Source organism: Delphinus delphis, chromosome 3 (assembly GCF_949987515.2).
Source record: "Delphinus delphis chromosome 3, mDelDel1.2, whole genome shotgun sequence".
Taxonomy (NCBI): Eukaryota; Metazoa; Chordata; class Mammalia; order Artiodactyla; family Delphinidae; genus Delphinus; species Delphinus delphis.
The window spans coordinates 113,009,524-113,035,794 of NC_082685.1; the positions used below are offsets into that span (position 1 = coordinate 113,009,524).

The 26,271-nt window shown below is 39.8% G+C and overlaps 1 protein-coding gene across 1 annotated transcript in view; it reads right to left on the minus strand.

Annotated features, from left to right (window-relative positions):
* Positions 1-26,271, minus strand: part of IQGAP2 (IQ motif containing GTPase activating protein 2) — a 285,284-nt gene that overhangs the window by 114,279 nt on the left and 144,734 nt on the right. Inside the window, exons 3-7 of the mRNA XM_060009287.1 lie at positions 25,995-26,151; positions 17,654-17,731; positions 13,879-13,955; positions 498-565; positions 59-172 (exon numbers count right to left, since the gene is read on the minus strand). Of these exons, the coding sequence (XP_059865270.1) occupies positions 59-172; positions 498-565; positions 13,879-13,955; positions 17,654-17,731; positions 25,995-26,151 (494 nt within the window). The remainder of the gene's footprint in view (positions 1-58; positions 173-497; positions 566-13,878; positions 13,956-17,653; positions 17,732-25,994; positions 26,152-26,271) is intronic.

The following is a 26,271-nucleotide window of genomic DNA, read 5'->3' on the forward strand; positions in this document are numbered from 1 at the left end:
AATCAAGAATAGGTTAAGTCTCACGTCATCGGCAAGTTTGAATTTTAAGTAGACTTACGTGCAGCTTCATCCACGGACAGTTCATTAGCCAGAATACCACCTATTTTGCTGAAAGATGGCATCTGTATTCCATATTTCTCAAGCTCCTTTCTCATATTACTGATTTCCTCCTCTGAAAAAGAACAACAATAAAAAAATCAATGAAAGCCACAGAGATGGAGGCAGGAATGAATATATTTGTGTTAAGAAATGTCTTCATCAAGAACATGGGGTCAGTTCTAAACAAGAAACTTAGGAAGAAACCAGCCTTGGTTTCTCATTTCACAAATGTGGGGAAACAGAAACCCTATAGAGTATAAACAAGATAAAAAGCAAGTTTTCTCCTCTGATCAATATAAGAAACAAAAAGGGAATCAATAATATCGAAATGAAAAAAATATTGCTACATTTTCTTAATAATCATATTGTAAAAAAATTATCAAGATAAGGAATAGTACCTGTGAAGTCTACTTTGCCCAACAAATCCTGGATCTGGGGTGCAATTCCTAGTTTGAACAGATACAAACTGAAAGAGAAACCATAAAACTGTCAGGAACTTTATCATGTAGATCTTAGAGCTAGAAATTACATAAATCTTAAGGGCTTTTTTAGTTGAGAAACACCGAAGAGATCATCTCATCTAATCCTTTCATCTTACAGATGAGGAAACTGAGTCCTGAGGTAACACAGTCCCTAGTGGGACCAGGACTAGAAGCCCAGTCAATGTCCCAAAGACTGGTCCTCTGTAGTACACAGCACTTCCACAGGACCAACTAACCTAATCACCCAGTTGTAGGGAGAAAAAGAAACACAATTAACACAAAACAGCAAGCAACAAACGCAGTAAACATTTCTTTGGATATTATCAATACATGATTTTAATTTGTTTAGAATATAGCTCAAATTATATTTTCCTTTTCATTCCTATATACGCCTCCAAGTACCATATAACCCTTGAGGAAACATTTGTCTTATACATTCTGAAACAGTAAGTAGAGTAGCAAGACTACTGGTGGATGGAATGATGTTAAAGACAAACCATGATGTGGATATATTAATAAATGGAAGATGCAGAGCAAAGCGTACACATTCTTTAAAAATTCAATAGGAAGCAATGATGGTCCCCAACCAGCCTATAATTAGACGAAAGAAGCTGGAGTCTGACATCTAAATTCTACCAAAGAAGATGAAGATATATGGTTATAGGACTTTTCACTTCATCACTGAGCCATAGTTTCTGATCCTTATTTGTCTTAACCTTCCCAGCCCCCAAGATTAATTCTACAGCCCAACTAAAAAATTCTGTATTTACTTAATATCAGTTCTGACAGATTTATAACTTAGGAGATTTAATAAGATGTTAGAATTACATATAACATATATGGGAAAATGAACGGAGAATGATTTTGACGGTTTGAAGTACTTCAAGACTCACTTCAGATGTTGATGTGAGATAGATCTTAGTTTATAAAATATAAAATTTCATTACAGGAGCTGAAGATCAGGCCTTCTTAATGGAATGAAAACTCTTAAAATGAATGATTAATCAGTGTAAGCAGTATGCACTGAAATTAAATTTTTTGACCATCTGTAAAAAATAATCACTTAGAAAAGCAATATGTGATCAAAGTTAAAAATTAGTGATCCATGGTTAAAAAAATACATTAGGAAATCATCACCTGGAGTTAAACACTAAATATTTTGATATAAATCCTTTTAATGTTGTTTCTAGAAATATCTATTCCATAAACTCATAGTATTCTATAATATGAATGTACTATAATTTACTTAACCAGTTGCTGAGCATTTAGATGGTCACTAATTATCCACTATAACAAATAATGTTGCAGTGAACCTACATATATAGATACACCTTTGTGCATATATCTTATTCATCACATAAATCCCTATAAACAAAACTGTCAAATTGAAAGGATATATGCACAAAGCTTTCAATCTATTTTATCAAATTGTGTTCTTGGAAAGAGATTACACTCATTTATTCTCTGTGAGTAAAGGATTAACAAAACCCCTTTCCCTTCTGCAATAGAAGGTGACGTTTAACTTTCTAGCTCTGTTCCCCCAAGAGTGCAATAAAGGTATACTGACAACCATGCTACCAGGCACCATGGCTTAGGAGAAAAACAACCTCTGACTGGGAAATTTCATCTTGACTAGAAGGAATCATAAATAGTCTTTATACATTTCAGGTGTTCCTAAGTTCAGTGACTCTTATAACTGGCACACTTCTCGCAGGAAACTTGGAAGCCACGCTATGGAGCTGTTGCAATAGATACTGGCTCCTGGGGACTGAGGCTTACAGCCAGGGAGCCTTCTGCAACTACCAATATGAGTCTCATTCCTTCTCACCCAAGTTATCACCTGGGGTACCAAAGAGAACAGCTTCTAGATGGCTGTGTGGACAACTACATGGGGTGTTGGGAAGCCTCCCACTGAAGAGCAAATACTTGATGCTGTCCTGCTGACAGGTTGCATTTCCTGGCTGGCTCTATCCTTCTGAGCATCTGCTAACCAACATGACATAAGGCAGGCAGTCATGAGAGTCTGAATGTTTAATTGAACCTAAGACCCAGGTGATGGACATGGCCCCATTCTACCACCAATCCATGAAAACGCCATTTTCTGTGTCCCCTTAACAGCACCCGACTCTATCAATGAAAACCTTACCTATCGGTAGCCAAAAAATGTCATTTAAGTCTACATTACATTTTGTTCATTGTGAGGGTAAGCATTTTTCATTCTCATATTTGGCCATTTCCATTTCTTCCAGGAAATGCATATTAATGAATTTTTGAATTTTCAAGATTGTTTTCTGGGGGGATTTACCTTTCTCTGGTTTTCCCCTCTTTTCCCTCAAAACCACAACCAAAGGACAATGAACAAATGACATTTTAAACATATGGTAATTTTAATTTTACTACTAAATTCCAATATGATATTCATATCTTATTCACAAGGGAAAAACATATTAGACTCTGAAAGTCATTCAATGTAAAACAGACATTATGTATTCATCATTCAAAGCTAGAAAGACAGGATACATTCTTTAGTTTATTTTTATTTTTTTAAAAATTTATTTTATTTTTGGCTGCATTGGGTCTTCGTTGCTGCATGCAGGTTTTCTCTAGTTGTGACAAGTGGGGGCCACTCTTCGTTGCGGTGTGCGGGCTTCTCTTTGCGGTGGCTTCTCTTGTTGTGGAGCATGGGCTCTAGGCGCACAGGCTTCAGTAGTTGTGGCTCGTGGGCTCTAGAGCGCAGGCTCAGTAGTTGTGGCAAATGGGTTGAGTTGCTCTGTGGCATGTTGGATCTTCCCGGACCAGGGCTCGAACCCGTGTCCCCTGCCTTGGCAGGCAGATTCTTAACCACTGCGCCACCAGGGAAGCCCCCATTCCTTAGTTCAAATTCTAGGTCTTTAGAGATTGTCAAGGATATAAAACTATACAGCCGCTAAAGACTTTACTACCAAAGGTTCATGCCAAACAAGTCGTAATTAAAACTAGTATGCTGACATTTCCAAGACCATAATATTTTATGAACCAATTCACTATTTATCACATGGCAAAAATATTCCAGGTAAAAGGGAGCTCATGCCACGTGGAACAAATAAAATGTCAAGCTAGTCACACGTTCCTTTCTAGTAACAGGAATGACAAAATTCAACAGAATTAAACAGACAGGTATGCTAAAGCTACAAAAGAATTCTAGGAAAATAAAATCAAGCCATACTTGAAAAAATAAAAATAGATCCATAAATTATCAAAAATGTATCATTTTATTACTTCCATTCTTTCACAGTACCTGTAGTTTGTAGTTTCTTCTTCCCTTTTACAACTAAATTTAAAAAAACAACTGAACTGACAAAAAATAAATAAAAATAATTCGGTGGGAAAAACTTTGAAAATGCAACAGTAAAATTTAACTAGGGGACACCCATAAAATGTCTTCTAACAAATTTTATATATGTGTGTATTTATGATGTGTATTGCATTAATATTCTGCTAGTTTTAACATACTTTAAACTTCTATTCTTGCATCAAAGCCTAAGCTAATGAATATTTACTATCCTTAATATATTTCTACTTCTATTTCCCCACCTATGTAATGTTGAGATAATCTAGAATTTTAGATGCATTTAAAAAAAATAAATTTATTTAATTTATTTATTTATTTTTGGCTGCGTTGGGTCTTCATTGCTGCACGTGGGCTTTCTCTAGTTGCAGCGAACAGGGGCTACTCTTCGTTGCGGTGCGCAGGCTTCTCACTGTGGTGGCTTCTCTTGTTGCGGAGCACGGGCTCTAGGCGCGTGGGCTTCAGTAGTTGTGGCACGCAAGCTCAGTAGTTGTGGCTCACAGGCTCTAGAGCACAGGCTCAGTAGTTGTGGTACACGGGCTTAGTTGCTCCATGGCATGTGGGATCTTCCCGGACCAGGGCTCAAACCCGTGTTCCCTGCATTGGCAGGTGGATTCTCAACCCCTGCACCACCAGGTAAGTCCCCTAGATGTATTTTTAAATTTTCATATTATGCACCAAAAGTTTAGATAACTAAATTTGATTAGTTTCTTTTCTAAATTAATCGACATCCAATTTTCCTCTTTCTTAGTTTTACCTTTGGTTTTGCTATGTATAAGCATATTTGCTAAACAGATAAAATGAATGACTCACTAAGTGTACATATTTTACTAGTTTCATTTGTTCCTCGGGTGTTGGTTCTGTTGGTTGAATGTAATTCCTCTTTCATAGCGTTGGTTTCCTTCAAATGTCTGGTATTTCCTGATTTGGGGAAATCTTAAGGTTTGACTTGTTGCTTGTCACTGTTGATTGCAGGTCCCCATGACAGAAGCCAGCCTTAGGGAGACAGTAGGGGAACAACGGGGCTGATGCCCAGAGGGTGCCCGGTGTCTTGTCTTCTTAGATTGGGGTTCCCTGTGTCTTCCTGCAGTCATTAGCTACGTTGGGTACTCGTGTGCTACCCTGCCATCAGCAACTACACCTGCTGCCTTAGGGAAGGAGCAGAGGGCTCAGCGGGTCTAAGCCCAATTCTGCTAGCTTAGGGGCTCTCCTTTTCCATCTCTGCTTGGAGCAAACCCCACAGCAGCTCTGAGCTCTGCTGCAATGGCTCAGTGGTTTCTGGGCTGTGGTCTTCTGTCTTATTTCTCAGTCAATCCAAACCTATCTGTTTGCTTTCTGTCAAGGGTTATCTAATTTCCTGATCAATGGATAGCATTCTTTCTTACTGCAGATGATTAAAAAAACAAAACAAAACCTACTACTTTAGCCATTTCATGTCAGTTTTGTAAAGAGAAAGACAATCATGCTCAAATATCTTGACAAAACTGTTTCTACCGCATCTCCTTTGTTTGCCTGGTCATTCATTTAATTATTAGTTATGGAATATCTACTGTACAAAAAATATTTTACTCTACTGTGCTGTCCCTAAAATAAAGGTATTTAGTCTTCCACAAAACATAGGTTTGTTGGTAATATGAACTAAATTAATTACACTAACAAAAGTGTTAATGTTCCCCTATGGTACTAAAGAAATTAGAAGACTATTTCTGATCATACTTTTTACTTCTCCACTGTATGCTGTATAATTGTATGCTGTATAATGTAAATCTCACAATAAGCAAACATCCTGGTTTAACTAAAAGTTACCACAAGGTGGAGCTGAGAAGTTAGTTACCTTTTGAATAGAAAAATTGAGTTAGATTTATCTCAAATCAGCTTTTCCTAAGCTAGTCAGGATCAGGTAGAAATCTCATTTGCCTTCACACAGTTTCACCAAAAATGTTTTTTTAAATGTTAACGTGTATTTTTTATTTGGCTTAAGATCTCAACATTTACTTTATCTCTGAGGTTGAAGTTCGAAAAGATGACTTTTCATAGTGTGGGAGTTATATACCGAATCCGTGTGGGAGGTGCTTCCAAGCAAGTTAGTCTAAGGGGCAAATGTTTACTTAGGAAACTGAACTTATTCAGTATTCCCATGATGAAAAGAACCAACAATAGCAGCCCACTCCTTCCCAAGCATTTAAATTCAAATGAGGGAATTCATTACCTGAAGTATATAGGAAATCCAGAATCTTAGTGGTAAAAATAAAAAAGAAGCCTGCCCAATCACCAATTTCTTGGAGCTCTTCAACGCTGAATTTATTAAGCAGCTTTAGTGCCTAATGGGCAACACAAAGAAGCTGACAGCATTCTAAAGGAAGCTGAGGAATTAATGTCACCATTGCTTCCCATGTATAAGAAAGCACTTGGTGTGAAATAGCTAGCTTTTTAGCACACTAAAGGTAGAGTACGTTTGTGTTGCTGAGAGAGGCCAGATACAGAGGGGTTGCCCTAAGGCAGCAAAAGCCTCACTGGCCCATGTGCTCCCATTTGTACTGATAATATCAGTTCAAGTATGGGAAGCAATAAAGAAAGTAAAACACACACACACACACACAAACCTATTAGAGTTTTTTTCTACTACTTTCAATATATACATTAAGAGGTGCTACAGTAATAAAATACAAACTTAAAAGGCAGAGGCTGAATTTATTTCAGCTTTTCTGGAGCACATCATACGTAGTTCATTTTATGCTATAACATGGGAGATGAATGTTTGTAAATCAAAGCCTCATGGCTCACCAGAAAGAAGACGGAACTGGAGTCAAGCCCTGTATCCTGGCCGCAGACTGGCAATATCTCGATGTGTGACTCTGCGTACGTCACATAACCTAATCCTTCAGTTCTCTCCTCTGTGAAATGAAGGATCTGGACTCAACATCCCAAGGTCCCTCCAGTTCTGAAGTTCTGGGATTCTTCCTTTGTAAATATCCTAAATATAACAGCTTAGAGACCTGTGCTGAAGTTCAAGTATGATGCCACTGTGCTTTTCATTTTCTAAGTAGTCTGGAAATATTGGACTCTCTTTGGAGGCCAATGACCGGCTGCCTCAGTAACAGTGCAGGTTCTGGGGTCACACAGCCTGGGTGTGAATCCCAACCCTGCCACTAGCTGTGTGACCTTGGCCAGACACTCTGTGCCTCAACTGCTGTGGTTATAAAATGAGACTAATAGCAGTGTGAACAGAACAGGTATGTCGTGAGGATTAAATGAGATTATACCCGTAAAGTACTTGGAACAGTGTCAGGCACGTAATTAAAAGCCCAGTAAGTGTTAGTCTTTATTTTTATTATTGCTATTATCCTGGTACTTAAGTCTTCATACAAACCACTTATTAATAACCTATCACAGTGGTTTCCCCACTTTCAACACTAAGAATCTTTTACTATTTCCCCTGACTGACTCCATGTTTTAAATGGTTTTACCCACAGGACAAAATTAGGTTTCCATCTTACAGTCACACGTGTCCCTATTAATATCATGTCAAAATCCAGCATTCTATACCTAACTTTCAATAAAAAGTAAAGGGAATCTTGAGGCAGTCTTATCATAGAAAAATAAGTTCAGTTAAACCAACTGAAAGGTTAAAAACACAAACTCCAGAGACTTCAAGTTGGAATCAATGGTGCATGTGCTGTGTTAGGTGACAAGACAAGCCAAGCCTCAAACAGCTTAGAATTTAGTAGGATGGAAAGGCAGAGCCATAATACTAAATTGGGATAGGAAGCGGGAGAGAGAAGATGGTACAAACAGTGAATTTTGAAAGATATGGCAGGTGCAGCTGCCCTCCCTCACCTTAATCCCAAATCCTGCCACCTCTAGATCTCCCTCCTGAGAAAACAGGATTACAGTCTGTCCTTGGGGTTAAGGAACTATCTCGAGGAAGCTATTCATAAAGGCAAATATGTTCTCTGTCCGAGATGCAAGCAATCTGGTATAAGGCATCAATTGGTTTCTTAACAGGAAAAGGGTCCCAAGGGAAGGGAGTATAGGACAAGAAAACATATGCATTAACTTTGTACCTGAGGAACTGGTTCAAAGGCAACCTGGTTAGCAAAGCAGCCACCTGACCTTGTGGGAGACCTGGTAGAGGAAGCCTTCTTCACAAAACAGTCAGGGTACTTGGAACAGCTGGCCAACCAGAAGTGCGGCTGCCATCGCCACTTTCACAAATTCAAGCCTCGAAGGTGTGCTATTTGGGTATCTTCACTGCATTTGAAAACGTGACCGCTGGACAGCAGCCACATAATCTGCAGCAGGAACAGTCATCCTTACCCAGAGGGGAGGCAGGCATGCCTTTACCTTGTTGCTGTCAGTGTAGCAGAATCTTAACCGTCAAATAAACTTTATTCAGTAAGAAAGCAGAATCCAGAACCCTCATCCGTTAAGCTAGGAAAATTGTTACAAACACATGACCTTAAAAGGAATCCTTGAAGGGTAGCTGATTCTATACCTTAAGGCAGGAATAATCAGGGCAGGATCGGAACATCCTCTTGTGACCACAAAGCAAGGATATTTCAAAGAAATGTAAGGGATAGAGCTACAAGGACCAAGGAGCTGGCCAGAAAGAGGTCCCAGGACAAAACGGAAGCAATCTGATTCATCAAAAAAGAAGACACTAATCTTGGTTAGATCTGAGAACGGCCTGGAGTTCAAAACGATGTTCAAAGGAGAATGGTGTGAAGTATACGAAAAGGAAGTTGCAATACAGAGATAAAATAAGACACACATAATATTTGTATGGATTTTAATAAGTTGGGAAGTGTCATTAAAATACAGGGGCTTTGTTTTTTCTATGTCTGTCTATAGTGTATAAATATGTGCTTGTTTTTGTACTATTTATACTACAAGAAAGAATAAAGACCAGGAACTCTGAGTAAGCCAAACAGTCGGGAAAACCACGGAAGTGTCCCAAGATAAGAACAGACTGAGGAGCACAGGTGGTGACAAAAATAGCCAGATGAAAAGAGGGTTCAGCACTGATGGTCACACTCAATAGCCAAGCAGAGAGAGGATCCAGAAACAGGATCCCACATACTATCGGCCAAATTGTCCCAGAGAGCATCAAGCAGAGTCCATCCCTCATCTCCCGGGGGAGAACCTCTAGAATGCCCAACTAATTTCAAGAAAATATTCAAAAGGCATGCATCAGTTTTTAATAATGTTAACACACCAGGCCAATACATCATGATGACAGGACAATGGGTTATGTAACACTGGCCAAGTAAGACGTGGAAGAAAATCATTTCTGGGTGACAGGGGGTGGAGACTGGATGGTAAATAAAAACCTACCCGAAAGCCATAGACAGAAAAATGACAAGGTCTGGCTGATTTCACAAATCAAGTTGAGTCTGATGCCTGGTGGCCAAGGCTGGACTCACCTTAGGAGAAGAACCCAAACTGGCACCATGTTCTGACTGACAATTGATTGGTTAGAAACCAGATCTGTAACCTGGGTGGGTCTGAAGAGGTATTCTGTTTCTGGTAACCATGTGAGCTCTGGGTAGGTATCAAAATATTATAGCCCTAGGATGAGTCAAAATTAGTGGAGGGACTTCCCTGGTGGTCCAGTGGTTAAGAATCTGCCTTAGAATGCAGGGGATGTGGGTTTGATCCCTGGTTGGGGAACTGAGATTCCACATGCTGCAGGGCAACTTAGTTCATGTGCCTCAACTACTAAGCCCGCATGCCACAACTAGAGAGAAGCCCGTGCACTGCAACGAAAGATCCTGCGTGCCACAACTAAGACCTGAGCAGCCAAAAATAAATAAATAAAAATAACAATAAAATGAGAGGTTAGCAAGCTTCCTGTTTAAAAAAAAATTAGTGGATAGATAACAAAAATATGAGTGAAACTTGTAGTATGGATCTTTTAGGATAGGTTTAAGTGTAGTAAGTTTTTAATAATGTAACTGGGTGTTTTACTTGTGTTTTAAGGTATTTGAGGTGTTCAAAAAAGCAGTCTACTGGGACTTTCCTGGAAGTCCAGTGGTTAAGACTTTGCCTTCCAATGCAGGGGGTGTAGGTTCGATCCCTGGTCAGGGAGCTAAGATCCCACATGCCTCGTGGCCAAAAATCAAAAAACATAACACAGAAGCAATATTGTAACAAATTCAATAAAGACTTTAAAAAAATGGTCAACATCAAAAAAAATTGGGGGGCTTCCCTGGTGGCGCAGTGGTTGAGAGTCCATCTGCAAATGCAGGGGACACGGGTTCGTGCCCTGGTCCGGGAAGATCCCACATGCCGCGGAGCAGCTGGGCCCGTGAACCATGGCCGCTGAGCCTGCGCATCTGGAGCCTGTGCTCCGCAATGGGAGAGGCCACAACAGTGAGAGGCCCACCTAACGCAAAAAAAAAAATAATAATAATAATTTTTTTTTAAAAGAAAGCAATCTACTAAATTTAATAATTTAAAGGAATTCAACTGTATAATGTTTAAACATTTAACAGTTGCTTAATACATTGAGCAATAAATAACAGGCAAAAAGTGTTCTTTTCCATGGCTTCCAGACAGAAAAAAAATTAGTAGTAACTCGTTAGCAAGGTTCTCACTCCATGAGGTGGCTCCTTTTATTGTGCAGGCTTTAAATATTCCAAATAAAGCCACAAAAGGAAAACATGCCATATATACATTTTAAGTCCAAAACACCAAAATAGTTACAAACAGTCATTGTCACTTGGTACTGAAATGTCAGCGTCTGGAGCAGAGAAAGGTTTATTGCAGGACCAAGCAAGGAGAACGGGCAGCTCGTGCTCAAAAGACCCGAACTCTCTGATGGTTTTCAGGCAAGGGTTTTAAAGACAATGTTAGGGGAGAGGGTCCTAAAAAGCAGGATCAGCTTGGATTGGTTGGTGGGGAGGTAACAGGGTGATGTTCTGGGAATCTCAATCTTCTGGTTCCAACCAGTCTGAGGTCTACACGCTTATGCTCAGCATGTAGTCACCATCCTCTACCCGGGTGAGGGTCTTAGTTTCCGCAGAACTCAGAGATATGCATCAGACTGTTATCCATATCCCTTCAGGAGGAACTAGGAGTCCTGTGTCCTAATCATTTACTCCTTGAGACTGCTCTTTGGAACTGGGGGAAGGCCCAGGAAACAAAAGTCTTTTTTTTTCTGTCCACAAGAGACAGGGAACATGGAGGGGTTTCTGTACCCAGGAAGGCCCTAGAGGGTCCTGCTCAGCTTTAATCCACACTTTTCTTTGAGACTCCTCAATCTTGAGGGGGAACAGGTGCAGGATAAGACGGTGAATAAAGTTTTAGATAGAGAGGTTAATCATAAACTTGCCAGAAGAACGCAGTCTTAGGGGGATTCAGTTTCAAATTTTCCAATGTTTTCTACAATGAACATATTTTTTACTTTAAATAAGGAAAAGATGATAAACATTTCTTTGAAAAGAGCATGAGGCCACTCATTACTGAGGTGAGTCTCTACATGAGGCAGAGCTCCAGAATTCCCAGCGGGGCCGCTGTGCTAACATTAGCTGGAGTCTGGGCTTGAGAACACCCAGCTGAACTGACAGAGAGAGTGATGAATGGCAGGCCTGGGCACGGGGGTTAGAAATCAAGTGAAAAGGTGAGGCAGGCAGGAAAAGGGAAAAGTAGACACAAGCAGGAAGCAAGGGCAAGAACCCAGGGCATCTTAATGAGGTTGTTAAGCCCAAATCAAGAAGACAGGGAACACTAACACACCACTGTAAAGCAATTATACTCCAATAAAGATGTTAAAAAAAAAAAAGAAGACAGGGAACAGAAGACCAGCTGGCAGGGCCAGGCGTGAATTCTGCAGATCAAGTCAGGCCCACAGGTTAGGGCAGGAGGAAGGCAGAGGATCTTCCTGCCTGGCTCCTGATCTATAATCAGAACTTCTGACCTGCTTAATTCCCTGGCAGGTAATGCCAACTCTCTACACCAACAACACTGCTGTATCTGCAGCCAGGATGTAACGGCTGAGGATGTCTTTGCTCATTTTCAGCACCACTTCTAATCATGCAGTGAGGTCAAACCCACCGTACTTATGAAATGGCTCTGCTATCCAGCTTCCAAATGTGTCTGGCCCAACAGAGCAGAATATCAGCCTCATCTGCATTCTAAACCATAGCAGGAAAACGTTTTGATAGAAAACACTTTAGATACACCTGAGACTTCTCCGTTCCCTATCAAGGAGCAGCCATACGGTAAGTTTAGAACAGAGAAAAGTGAAGGAGAGTCTCCCAGAGAATGCCGTTTATTAAGAGAATATTGCTTTTCAAGATCCTACTTTAAAAATTCCTACTTAAGGTCAGATCTGGGGAATAACATTCGGCAGGAATCTGCTCCAGTAACGGAGACTTCCAGGTTGAGTAACTAAACACCTGAGAAAAACTGTCGGAGAAAGCAGGAAGTTGCCTTTTCTTTGTTTACCAAGCTGTTCAAGCCATTGTTAAAACTATGGCAGGCATACATTTGTAAGCCTCGGTGCTATTCTCTGTAACTTCTTTGCAACAGTGACATCACCAGAAAGGAACTTAGCGCACCATTTCTTTATAAGCTGCTTACATTAACACCCCAGGTGTCCGCTGCAGGAAATCAATTTAAGCTTACAGAAGACACCCATGAGCAGGCTATGGATTTGGAGATTAGAACCCTGATGCATGGATACCATAATGATTAACTAATGGCTGGCTTAGCAGGTCACGAAGTGTTAAGCGATGATTCTAGGCACTGAAAAGCATTTGACCAAGAATGTTGGGCAACATATTTGATAATATTCCTCAAAATGAGCACTTGTGCACAGAAAGTTTTTAGAAAACCTGCTGGAATAATGATATACTAGCCACATATGAGGGGGCAGGCATAGAAGCGTTTTTTTTCCCAGTTGTCCTAAATTACTAGAGTAAAAGGAAATCACAGAATAGGCACCTACATTTGGTCTGTATTTCAAGCAACTGTCATCTTCCAAAGAAATCTCGTAAGGACTGATGGGGTGGGAGAATCAAATTATTTGACATAATCGAAATTCTTCAGTAAGCCAGCATTGTAATGAATTATTATAAAAATCTTCTCCTTTGGAGAGGAAGAAAGCCAGGAAGAAGTTAATATAAACCTCTAGGCTGAAGACGGTGCCAGGAAAATGACTTCTAGTGATATAAACACAAGGCAGATGTTCTAAGAGAAATTTAAAATTTAATTAGACGTGAAGCCTTCCAGCCATTACCTGTGTACACACAAGACAACAGCCACAAACTAGATTTTTAGAATCATTTTTGTTACCATCTAAAAATCACATTGCTCCCAGGCCAATAAGGTAAGAAACAATCTGTGACTGGTAGAATTTCAATATTTAAAAACATTAAGATATCAAACAATTGCTTTAAAAAAATGAATGTATCGCGATTTGACTAATTTAAAGCAACTTCTAAGTTTCTTCTTTACCCTTACGGTACAAGTTCCAGTGAATGAAAGTTCCAAAGACTTTTTCATAGTGATTTTTATTAATCTATGCTAAGAATTGAGCCAAGCTAATGATTTTAAGAGTATGAAAACCAAATGTATGACTATTAAAGCTGTTCATTTGATGCATTTTGGCTATATTTGTAAAGTAGATCATAACTGAAGAATATGGTAGCACATTATTATCAGATTCCTAGAAATTTCAATTAAAATTTTCTCCTTATTATACTCACAGGTCTTTCATTCATTTTCTGGTTTTCTGTTTTGAAATGGATTAAAAAAACAGAAAAATAGTTTTCAAGTTCAAGTATTGTTTTTATGTGACAATTACCTTAATTTTATACCAGCAAATTTAGAACTCAACTCAATTTAAAAAGAAGTTCAGATTATTAAAAAAAACTTGAAATAAAAAAAAAGAGCTCTCTTTCAAAACTGAAATTGTGGTTTTATTTAAATTTACTTCCTAGACTTCAAATGTATTTTTTTTCCCACCTCAGTGCGTGAATGCAATATATCATTCTTGGTATGTTTTTCCGGTCATAGACATCTGTTGTTTCTGGGTAAAATATCTGGAAAACAAAAGGGAAAAATGTGTTTATTATTTTCACAATTATTTTAACTCTCCCAAATGACCCTACTCTGATTGTCCTTGCTGTTCTATATTTATTTAAATGAAGAGGACACTCCAGTTGTGCCTCATCTTGTTCTTCATGCGGACCAATCACTGCATCTGGTCCCCTGCCTGACAGCGCCTCCTAGTGGCTCAGGAGAGTGGGGGATTCACAGTCAGCCACTCCAAGAAGGCTTTGTCCACAGGGCTGGGTAGCAGTTTCATTGCACAAGGCATGAGCCCATGTAGGCTTTGCTTTCTGTATCAGAGTCACTCTTGTGACTGCCCAGAGAAGGGTGTCCTCTTGAAAGCATTTTATTACGTTGTTAAGAACTTGGCTACACAGTTCTGTAAATATGCGTGTACACACATACAATGCACACATATGCATGTATTACTTTAAGCAGAAAAAAAAAAGTATCCATTTTTGCTGAATAAAATCTGGAAAGTAGATAAAGTATGAAAGAAAAATACCTATAACCCCACCTCCAGATTGTCACTATTAGCATTTTGGTATATTTTCTTCCGGTCGTTTTTCTGTATGTCTCTGATTTTTTATATTTATGTATGTGAGTGTTTAAAAACCAAACGGCATGTATTACAAACCTATTTAACACTTAATAGAACATGACTGTTTTACATTCCTTTCATTACTCTGTAAGAACATTATTTCTAAATAGAAGCATATGATTCTTTGATATTTTTGAACCATAATTATAACCAGCTCTCCAGGGTTGAACAATTTTTTACCCCCAATTTTGTCCCTATTATAAGTCACTACAATAAATATCCCTGCATTTTCTGAGCACCTGACTGCGTCTTTTGGATAACCATCTATGTATGGAGTTAGTAGACTGAAAAGTCTGAACACTAAAACTTTTAATACACCTTTACACTCTTCTTGAGCTTGAAACTAAAAGCCTAATAAGAAACAGATTTCAGAATGGGGCACCAAAAATGAGTAATTAGGATTGAAGCTTCTGAGATTAAGATAAGCTTGTTGGCATTACTTGCTTTCAGTAAATATTTTATAAAATTTGACATAAAAACTAAAATTAAATCATGTACCATATGGTAGTACTTGATACTCAAGCACAATTTTCTACTGGACATTGAAAAAAGCTAAGAAAAGAGAAAAGCAAAGCTTCTTCAGCTACAAATGTACAGTCACTGAGTGCTTACAGAAATATCTGTAGCTTATGAAATTGCAAAGGTCTTTCCAACTTTCCTTTAATACTTTTGCTGTTAAAGTATCAATGAGAAGAGGATTCCCAATTCAGAAGAATATGACTAGGTTTAAAATTCTACTATGTAAGCAGAGGACCACTATAACTCTCCCTCTCTTCTTTAAACAAGAACCTTTTACATTGATATTTCTCCTGGAAAATCATCATGAGTATGTCTTCTTCTTCAATTTACAGAAGAAGATGGGATCAATTTATAGTTTACTGAAACGTTTTCTTCAACATTGTAACTCCAATGTGTAACATGACACTGAGCACAGGGCAGGCAGTTCATATTGCTAAATGAAGGCATTAATTAATATATCAAAGTCAATTCAGTATACTGTTGGCCTCTCATTTCCTGAAATGTAATGTATCACTGACTTCGTAATAAACATCGGGGTTAAAATAGAATCTGTTACATGGATCACTTGTTTGGCTTAAAATCAAAATAAATGTGGTCCAACATACACACAATTTGAGAAGGTTTAAATCATAATGAAATTATCCTAATTTAACATATGCTGCCTCATACAGAAAAACTGCATTTCAATGTCTGTCGTTATTAATCTGTTTACCACTCAACACCCTGTTAGTACTTACTAAATTGCAGTTTAGAAATAAATATGAACTCTCTATTATAACTATTGCCCAGAAAGGAACACTATTCAATGTTTTTAACATTTTAGAAGGGAAAGTAGTTTGATTAGAAAAAGGCAAAATAAAATAGATCAACATTGACTATTGCAAGAAAAAAGGAGCTGAGTTAAAACAGGTATTAGCACAAATGTATTTTAAAAAAGGCATTCATAATTTACATGAAGGAGTCCTTTGTTTTCGTTGTGGGGTGTGTTTTTAATTGCAAACCTGGATTACTAATAAGAACAACAACATACGTCTAAATAAGTCAGTAGCCAATACCCTTGCTGGACCACTCTTAAATCATTTCTTTAAAATAGCTGTACATATTAAGCAATTCAAAAAAGGGAACTACGGGTACATATAGAAACCTGATGGATCTCAAGTGAATTATGCTTAGTGAAAAAAGTCAATCTCAAAAGGTTACCTACCGTATGGTTCCATTTCTATAACATTCTCAAAATGACAAAACTATAGAGATAGAGAATAGATTAGTGGCTGCCAGGAGACAGGGCTGGGGAAGGGATGCTATATATAATGTCCAACCTCTCTGCAGTATCTGCATCTTGATGGTGGTGGTGGTCACACAAATCTATTCATGCATAGAACTACACACACACACACACACACACACACACACACACACACACACACACACACAAATGAATGCATATAAAAATGGTGAACACTGAATAAAGTCTGGAGTCTAGTTAACATTAATACACCAATGTCAATTTAATTCTGTACTACAGTTATGAGATGTCACCATTAGGGGAAGCTGAATGAAGTTTACACGAAGATGTACTATTTTTGCAACTTCCTGTGATTCTAAAATTATTTCAAAATAAGAAGTTTAAGAAATAGCTCTACAATTTCTATCACATGTAATTATTTCTTCATTTCCTCCACTTGTCTACATATCTCACAGGTGTAAGGGTGCCTGCTCTTTGAATTTAACAAGTTCTGAATATTTGCTGAATGAGTTTTATTTGGAAGATCTATTTCAAGAGTAAGAGCTCTAATCCCCTAGCCAGTAAAATTTAAAGTGATACTATGATTTATAATAATACTTTATCGAAATAAATTTATAATGATGATTTATAGTGATACAATATATACGGATACAACGAGACTTGGAATCTTAAGTATAAAAAGCAACACAAAAAAGGGAGGTGGCTCTTCTAAATCAACTATCTACCAGCCAAAGCCTGCTCCGACCTTGTTTAATTTATTTTTTTCTTTTTTTTCTTTTTTTTTTTTTTTGCGGTACGCGGGCCTCTCACTGTGTGGCCTCTCCTGTTGTGGAGCACAGGCTCTGGACGCACAGGCTCAGCGGCCATGGCTCATGGGCCCAGCTGCTCCACGGCATGTGGGATCTTCCCGGACCGGGGCGCGAACCCGTGTCCCCTGCATCGGCAGGCGGACTCTCAACCACTGTGCCACCAGGGAAGTCCTAATTTATTATTTTTTTAATTTATTTATTTTTATATTAAGTGGGTTTTTTTCTTTTTTTTTCTTTTTAAACATCTTTATTAGAGTATAATTGCTTTGCAGTGGTGTGTCAGTTTCTGCTTTATACCTTGTTTAATTTATATACACTTTCACCTGGCTGCTCTCAGTCTGAGTTCTTGCCTGAGTACTTTTTATAGGCCTTTCCATATTTCTGTTAGTTCTCACATTTCTCATTTCTGAGGCAATAAGGACATTTGCTGCATTAACGTACCCCAGTCTGCTAAATTTCTTTCCACAGTGAGGTGTTTGCATTACTCCTTTTGTCTTCCCAGTTCAGGCTTACCTTGGGTAGACCAATAGACTCCATCGCTCTTAACCACTGGACGGTGTTATCCGTGTGTCGAAAATGAAGGCCCGACTTCTAACGTGAGGATGCGTGATGGTTGGGGGAGGGGGAGTGGAAAGAAGGGAACGCACAAACAGTGAGTCAAAAAAGTAATAACTTTTTTCATTAGCAGGATGCTTTCAATTGTCTTTCTCCTAGAATCGTGTTATGAACGCTCATATAAAACAACCAGAGATCCAATAAAGGAGATGACACTATCTCAGCAACACTCCAACCATTTGGGATGGACTGTCCCAGTTCCCAGAATTCACACGTTTGAGGTAATTCTGAACTAGAATCTCAAAGACCATTTTCTGTCTAGCACGCCTTAGGATGTTTTATGAGACACACGTGCACATAGATGAGCATGTGCACACGTGCGCACGCACACACACACCATGTCAAGACTGTGGCAACCACAGCTGAGAGGACTGTAACTTCAAGAAAAAAAAGGATTTTTAGAAGACTAAATGCCTTTTTTTTGGTGGTTTCTGGCTCTGCCAAACCATTTTTTCTGATCACGAATGTAGTATGATTTCTGTAAAAAACCTGAAAAATACAAAGATGAAAACAAAAAGCATCCCACGATTCAGAGCTAATTTTAGTATTTATTCCTTCTATAATCTAATTGTAATCTTGGCCTTGTACAAGAAGTAAACTTTCACTGGAAATATTTTACAAGACCTTTTCCTACTCATATAATAAAAATAGGCTATGTTTTCCATTCCTAACAGTCCTAATCAGCCAGCCATTATTTTCTCCATAAATAAAGTATTCTTGTTGCTATTTCATGAAGTTTTATCAGGCAATGAACCATTGTGAGCTTTAAAATGATCTTATATATTTCATTAGTTAAATGTGTACCGTAATGTTATGTATTTTATTTTCATTTCAAATAAAATAAGAAGTAACTACAGCAAGTTTCATCATAACTAACACCCAGTGGTAGATCATCACGTTCAGAAAGTCTAGCTCTTCTCTTTTGTGAAGGGAAAAAGGGTCATCTTACGTGACCTTTTACAATCTAATAGTTGGAAAGCATTTTTGTTGCTGTAAGGAATTATGAAGTATAAGCTAATTAACATTTGACAAATATTTACGTGCTTTTGATAGTGGCCACTATTTTTTTTTTTTTTTTTTTTTTTTGCGGTACGCGGGCCTCTCACTGCTGTGGCCTCTCCCGTTGCGGAGCACAGGCTCCGGATGCACAGGCTCAGCGGCCATGGCTCACAGGCCCAGCCGCTCCGCGGCATGTGGGATCTTCCCAAACCGGGGCACGAACCCCTGTCCCCCTGCATCAGCAGGCGGACTCTCAACCACTGCGCCACCAGGGAAGCCCAGTGGCCACTATTTATTAAGATTGGACTGTGTGTGTCAAGCACTTTACGTAAATTATCTCTGATTTTCAAAACACCCTGCAAGGTAGTTATCATTCTCATTTTTTAGAGATGATGAAATCCAGGCCAAAAAGATGAAGTGACTTGCCTAAAGTCAAACAGCTGTTAAGGGGCTGAGCTGGGATTCAAGACTAGGTCTCTGTGGATCTTAAAACCTTTCCTGTGCTAACACTCCCCAGGGAAGAGGGCAGGACATAATGACCAGGGGGTTATTCTTCACAGGGAAGAGATTAGCTAATTACTATGAAATAACTAGAGGGAGGGGGAAGTGTACGGAAAGAGAGGAAGGATGGAAAAGAATAAAGAGAGAGAGAGAGCACGCAGACAGTTAACAGCCAGGTGGTAGTGTCTGAGGGTAACTCTGCATCAACTTTTGCAGCATACAAACACTTCTCAGACACGGCCACTCTGCGACCGTGGAGAGACAAAGCGGAGATAGTCCTCAATCACGTCAGGGCAGAGGACCTCAACACCACAAAGTAACTAAACATCACCCTCTTCCAACTCAGACGGGCGACTTAGTTCTTGTCTGATGTCAATCTGGTTCCTATTCAATATTCTCACCTCCTAGATAAAAATTACCAAGATACCAAACTGATCGCGCTTCCTGACAATACTGCAACGATCCTTGCGCTTCCCTAAATCCTTATTAGAATCACTAAGTACAAGCTTAAATCTCCACTAAGCTATTTCTCTTCCTTATAGCTCCGTGGGTATGCATTTTTTCTTGGCAAATCATATTTAAATAAATATAATTTTATGTTGGTTTCTGAGAGTCTTTGGCTGGTAGCCTTCAACAATCCAAATTATATAACAAAAACATCCCATCCATTTAGTGGTTTCATTAGCTAGGTAACCTCAGCAAAGTTACAAATCTCTTTGAACCTTGGTTCCTCGGCTACAAAAGGGAATCGTATGCTTCTTTGGGTTGAGGATTTAATGAGATTTATACATATAACACTTAGTTGCAAAGTACACCTAAAATGCAATAAATGTTAGTTATTGTAATTGTAAGACTGGGCTTGAAACTTTTATTCACCTGTAAGGCCAGAAAATGGTTTAGCGCTTCATGTGAGAGGCACTGAAGGAAAGCGTGGTTATCAGAGTCATATTTCTACGGTAAATGAGTGATAGATTTTAAATCCTTCGTCCGCTTTAAACACCTGAGGAATGCTGACCTCAGAACCCTATGGCCCATGCCTGCCTATTTAAGGAGTAAGCTTCAATGAGCGAACTGCATTAACATCTTCAATCTACCACGTTTACTTCAATTAGAACAAAAACAGTCTTCCAAACAGGCTCAAAATAACCTTAGTCTACTATAACCATTTATAACTTGTCTACTTTTTCACCAGTCCTACACTAATATTAATGTACTAGGCTAGGTGGTATGTCTATAGTCATAACTTGGCCAAGGGCTGTTACTGCACATCTACCTAATTTCTTTCATGTATTAGACTAGAGAGTATATGCTGATTTTCTACTGCTGAGCTACTACAGCACCAGCAAAAAAGATTACTGTAGTTTAAATTGAATAGATGAGGTATTATGTAAGACTTCTTTGGATGGTAACTTCTTACGTATCAGGATCAAAGCATTTTAGAACTATGAGGTAGTTTAAAACCAGTAATTATTCTAATTTGCTCATTTTATAGATGAGGCAACTGATGCCCTAAGTATTTAAGACACTCGAGTTGACCTAACTTGTTGAGCTCTGGATCAAGACTAGCTTGCAGAATTCCCTGACTTCAAGTCCAAATATTCTGGTTAATTTACTGCTCACAGAGCCTCAGGACAAACACCTGTAACACTTACAGTGTAACACTTACAGTGTGCTTACCTCTGTCAGGCAGGCACTGGGCCTTGCATAGATCACATTTGTTCTTCACAATTTCTCAACAAGGTTGATATTGTTACTATTTTCCCACCTTACATTGGAGGAAACTGAAGCTCACAGAGGCAAAGTTAGTGGCGAAGCCAGATTCTGAGGTGTTTCGGTTCTACAGCTCATACTACTGACCACTATGTACATGCTTTCCCTATCTAAGGCCCACCTAAGTGTTCAATGCGCGTTTATTGTACGTCTGCAACTGTCAATGCACTGTCCAGAGTGATAGTGTTCTTTGGCTTCGAGCCTTATCAGACTGAATCCTCTCCAAGGAATGCCCCTCCTACTTCCTCCTCTTTCTCTTGGTCATCCTAGTTGGCTTGGGAACATTCATCCTTCAAGCCCCACCATGGAAACCTTCCTGGCTTCTTTACCAGCCCAACCCCCTTTAGAACTGACCACACTATTCTTGGTTGGCTCCTACCATCTACCCAGCCGTCTTCTCTTCACTGCCTTCCACCCATTTCCAGCCCCTTTCCAGGATTCACCCTTTGTTTTCCCTCTTGAATCCACTCACTTCTTGTCTCTGCAGGCCACTGTCACCTGTCACCTGGACTGAGTAATCCCCTCATGCACTCTGCCTGCATGTCCACCCTCCGTCCAATGTGTTCTCCACATAGCAGTAGAGAAATCTTTCTAAAGCACATACTGTACCATGATGTCTCTGCCAACACTGAAACAGCTTCCCCCTGTACTTAGGTTGAAGTCACTCATTGTACTTAGGTCCTCCATGTGTCACTGAGTAATCTGTCTCTGCTTCCCTCCTGGTCTCATTTCTTACCACTGTCCCTCACCGTAGCCTTTCAGCCACTCAACTTGGCCAAGCTCTTTTCTTCCTTGAGCTTCTCACAAATGGGTCCCTTCTCTCTGGACCATCCTCCCCATTCCCTACCCTTAACTCTCCATACGGACGAGTTTCCTCTCATTCTTCCAGCCTCAGAGTAAATGTCTCCTCAGAGAAGCCCATGGCTATCTGTCAATAATTCTGGCTTTCATTTCTTCCTTCATACACTTATCACAATTCACAACTGTCTATTTTACTCACAGTCTCTCTCTCCAACTGACCATGAAATCATGTCTGCCCTGCTGCCCAGTCTGCCACTGGTGCCTGGAACAGTGGCTGCCACATGGTAGGTACTAATAAGTACTGTATGGATAATTGAGCCGTATCCTTTACGTATTTCTATCTTAGGACAATTTTATCTGCTTTCTGTATAACTTTATTAAAATGTATTATATTAATGTGTGTCTGCCTATAGTCAAACCTTTGTAGACTCTAAGAAAAAAACTGCCTGGGGTGATTATTAAGAATGCAGCTTCCTGGGTCCCTGGCTAAGATTCTGCCTGACTCAGTAGTCTGGGATGGGGCCCAAAAGTTGACGTTTTTACACACACCCATCAGGGGGTCCCACAGGAAGTTTGAGCATCACACTTAGAGGAAGAGTTTCAGTAAATATTGAATAAAGTATTGAATAAAGAATAGAAGACAAGAAACGGAGCACTCTGGCTTACTACGAACTACTGTCATTCGTTCCTTCACCCAACAGCTATTTCCCCAGCACAGCCTATGGGCCAGAACCTGCACCATTCACTGGGGATATGACAGAGGAGACACACACAGTTCTTGCCTTCATGACAAAATAATCATTACAGTACTCCGTGGTGTGTCCTTGTGTGCATGGCATGACCATGCAACTCAGACCTGGAAGGGGGGTGGTGGGAATGGTCAGGGAAAGAATACTCATCACTGGAAGGTTTAACTCTAATACCTAGCATATCTTTCTAAACCTAAGTTAATGAGGGGCCAAGGCTGTAGATAAGCTGGCAGACAAAGAGGATGGGGCAGCATGAAAGCTCCCATCTACTTAGCTCAAAGCCATCATCAGTGCCACAACTGAGGCCTTGCGATTCGGGACAGAGCTTTTGCATCGGGGACACCCTGCCCAACAGGTGGGTCATATTTTACGGCTGCAGTCCAGGCAGACTCTGCAGTGAGCACCCAGGCTCACTGAGCTCATGGTTTCCAGGTGGCACACCAAGAGACGGGCCTAGGTTAGCAAGTGTTCCCTTGTGTTTCAACGTCTCTCGCAGTCCCGTGATTTAGTGCTCCTTAGAAAGGACCACGTGCGTGACGGGCTTTAGACCTGAAGAACACATGAACGGGAAGCTAAGTCTCCTGCCCACTAATACTGGTCTCCTTTCATTTCTGTAGAAGAAATGAAATGGCCTTAACATAAAAACTTATGATTACATGGCAAATCACTGACAATTTCCATTCAAGGACACTTTCAAGGATTTAATAAAAGGAGAAAAAGAAAAGCCTTTTTTTTTTAAGAAAAGCCTCTTTTCTCCAGTGAATTAACAGAGGGGTAGTTTCCATTTGCCCCGTGTTTCTCCCACATCACAGCTGGCATCTACCACCCTCCATCCACCACCTCCCTTCTTTCCATGCCTCTCCTAGCAGCCTTTCTTCTGTGCACCCCAGTGGAGGCCTGGCGGCACGGGTGACAGCAACATAGAACACTTCCCTCTGTCACGATGTTTTGCTCAGGGATGTCATCATCTGCTTAGGCACCACAGGTATTTTATTTTTTTAACAAGAAATTGGAATCACTTCCCCGTCCCCATCCCAAAGAGAAGCTGCTATTGATTCAAATAATAGGATCTCTGATGCCAGGAGGAAACAGTACCTGTTTAAGTTGCCATGAGGGGGTCCACAGCTAAACTGGGAAGAGACACCTATATTCAAGGTGTATAATGTGCCAGGAGAGGGAAGAATCAGCCCACCCGCTGCTCTGAGTCTCACCTTCACTAAAGGTCTGTCTTTCTGGCCTGATTCTCACTATTCACACATCAAAATACCCACAATCCCTTTCCAGGGAGGCCTGGCGCCAACTACACTTTAACTCTATCATCAAATCTACATGGCTGGGGCTTCCCTGGTGGCACGGTGGTTAGAGTCCGCCTGCCGATGCAGGGGACATGGGTTCGTGCCCCGGTCCAGGAAGATCCCACATGCCGCGGATTGGCTGCGTGTGAGCCATGGCCGCTGAGCCTGCGCGTCTGGAGCCTGTGCTCCGCAACGGGAGAGGCCACAGCAGTCAGAGGCCCGCGTACCGCAAAAAAAAAAAAAAAAAAAAAAAAAAAAAAAAAAATCTACATGGCTGTTAGTACTAATAGGCCTAGATCTTGGTAACTACCATAACAGTAATGAAAATAAAACAAAAATCGTGCTCTAAAATGTGGATAAATGTTCATTCATTTTGTGACAAGGGGGATACAAATTATTTTTTACCGTGTCTGAACTTTTAAAGTATTCCTCGAAAAAAAAAACAAACTTTAATTTTGGCTGGCTAAGTCATTTGTTTCACTTAAGTCTTACAAAAGGTCGAAAACTTACTCTAGGGAGAAACATCTAGAGTTAATAAACACATGACTTAATAAACTCAAACTTATTTTAAGATATGCAAACACTTCTATTCATAACGTTATTCAAGGCAGAAACTTTTGCTCAATTCCCTTTTGGGCTAGATGATGAAAAGAGAGTTGTCAAAAAAGATGTCAATTCATCTTGTCTACTGTTAGCATAAACCATTACTCAAACATTTGCTCTGAATTCAATACACACATTTAAAAAATAAATTTTGTCTCAATAACAACTGAAGGGTAGTGTGACATGCAATAAATGGAAAATCATTCCATTTTCAACTATACTTAATGTTACCCTTGAAATTTTAAGAGAAATAACTTTTAAGGATACTTGAAAATCTGCAGATAAAAAATACTGATAAAAAAACCAAACACAATATATTAAGAAAATAAAGAATCAAGTTTCAAAGAAGCTTTAGAAACCCTGACCCAAAGCGGAGAATGGATCACATGTTCCAGGAGGAAACAGCACACATTTTTTTTTTTTTTTTTTTTGGTACGCGGGCCTCTCACTGTTGTGGCCTCTCCCGTTGCGGAGCACAGGCTCTGGACGCGCAGGCTCAGCGGCCATGGCTCACGGGCCCAGCCGCTCCGTGGCATGTGGGATCTTCCCGGACCGGGGCATGAACCCGTGTCCCCTGCATCGGCAGGCAGACTCCCAACCACTGCACCACCAGGGAAGCCCCAACAGCACAAATTTTAAAATTCCCTTTTGAAGACACATATAATGAAGGGGTCTTTCAGGCTGGTGTTTACTCTTTCCTCCTTTACTTCTTAATGGAAAATTTCAATCATAAAAATTGGACAGAATAGTATAATGAACTCATTTGCATGCCTCATCTAATCTCAACAACTATGAACTCATGGCCAGTCTTGAATCATCTGTCCAACCGCCTCCCAGTTATTTTGAAGCAAATGATAGATATATCACTTTATCTGAAAATACTTAAACATGTATCTGAAAAATATCAGAATTTTTTTATTAATACAAGATTGGTATTTATTTTGGTTTGGTTTTCTCACTCATATGCCTTCCCAAATTAGCCATGAAATAATTCTTAAAACTAGTTGCATATAAAAAGGGTAGTCTTAATTTGTTTTAAACACCAAAAGGAAAGGAGTTCCTGACTATTCAATGTCAGAATTTTTTTTTTAAATCACCTTGGGCCTAACTCTTTAGGGCCACAAGTTCAAGTCCTAGTTGGGTACTTTATTCCTTGATGAGAACAAGGGGAGTAATAAACTGTGTTGATGGTGAAAAAAGGAGGGGTAGAGGGCCCCCCACTCTTACAGTTACTGGCACTAATAAAATGACCTCCATGAAGGAATAATGGGGGTGGGAGCTGGGAAGCCCCATAGAGCAGAGATCTCTCGGCCTCAGACCAGAAATAGACAAATGCTTTGCTTTTAAAATTGCTGCCGCCTCAGGAATGATTATTTACAGGCTTAAAAGACCAAGGACATCCCCTTTCCCCACAACCCATCTCCCACCAAATCCTTATAGAAACACTAAAAGAAAGGAAAGGAAGGGAAAGACTGAACTTCCACTTTGAGCTGGAGGCCAGACCAATTAGATCTCAGTTACCTTGTAACGTGTTTGTTCCACATCATAGATCTTTTTGTCCGATACCATTTTGGGGGCAAAGAACTTGGCTAACTTTGCAAGGTAAACTCCGTTCCGGAGCCCTTCTTCCAGTTCAGTGGTTGGTGGCAATTCTTCCACTAAGCAGACTTCCATCCACCTAAAGGGATTAAAAAAACCTTAAGGTGACTCCAGTTCAAGTAACTTTCTATAACTGAAGAGATGCAGTATCTTACTACCTGTGATGGAGACATTAACAAAGGGAGCGGGATGTGAAACA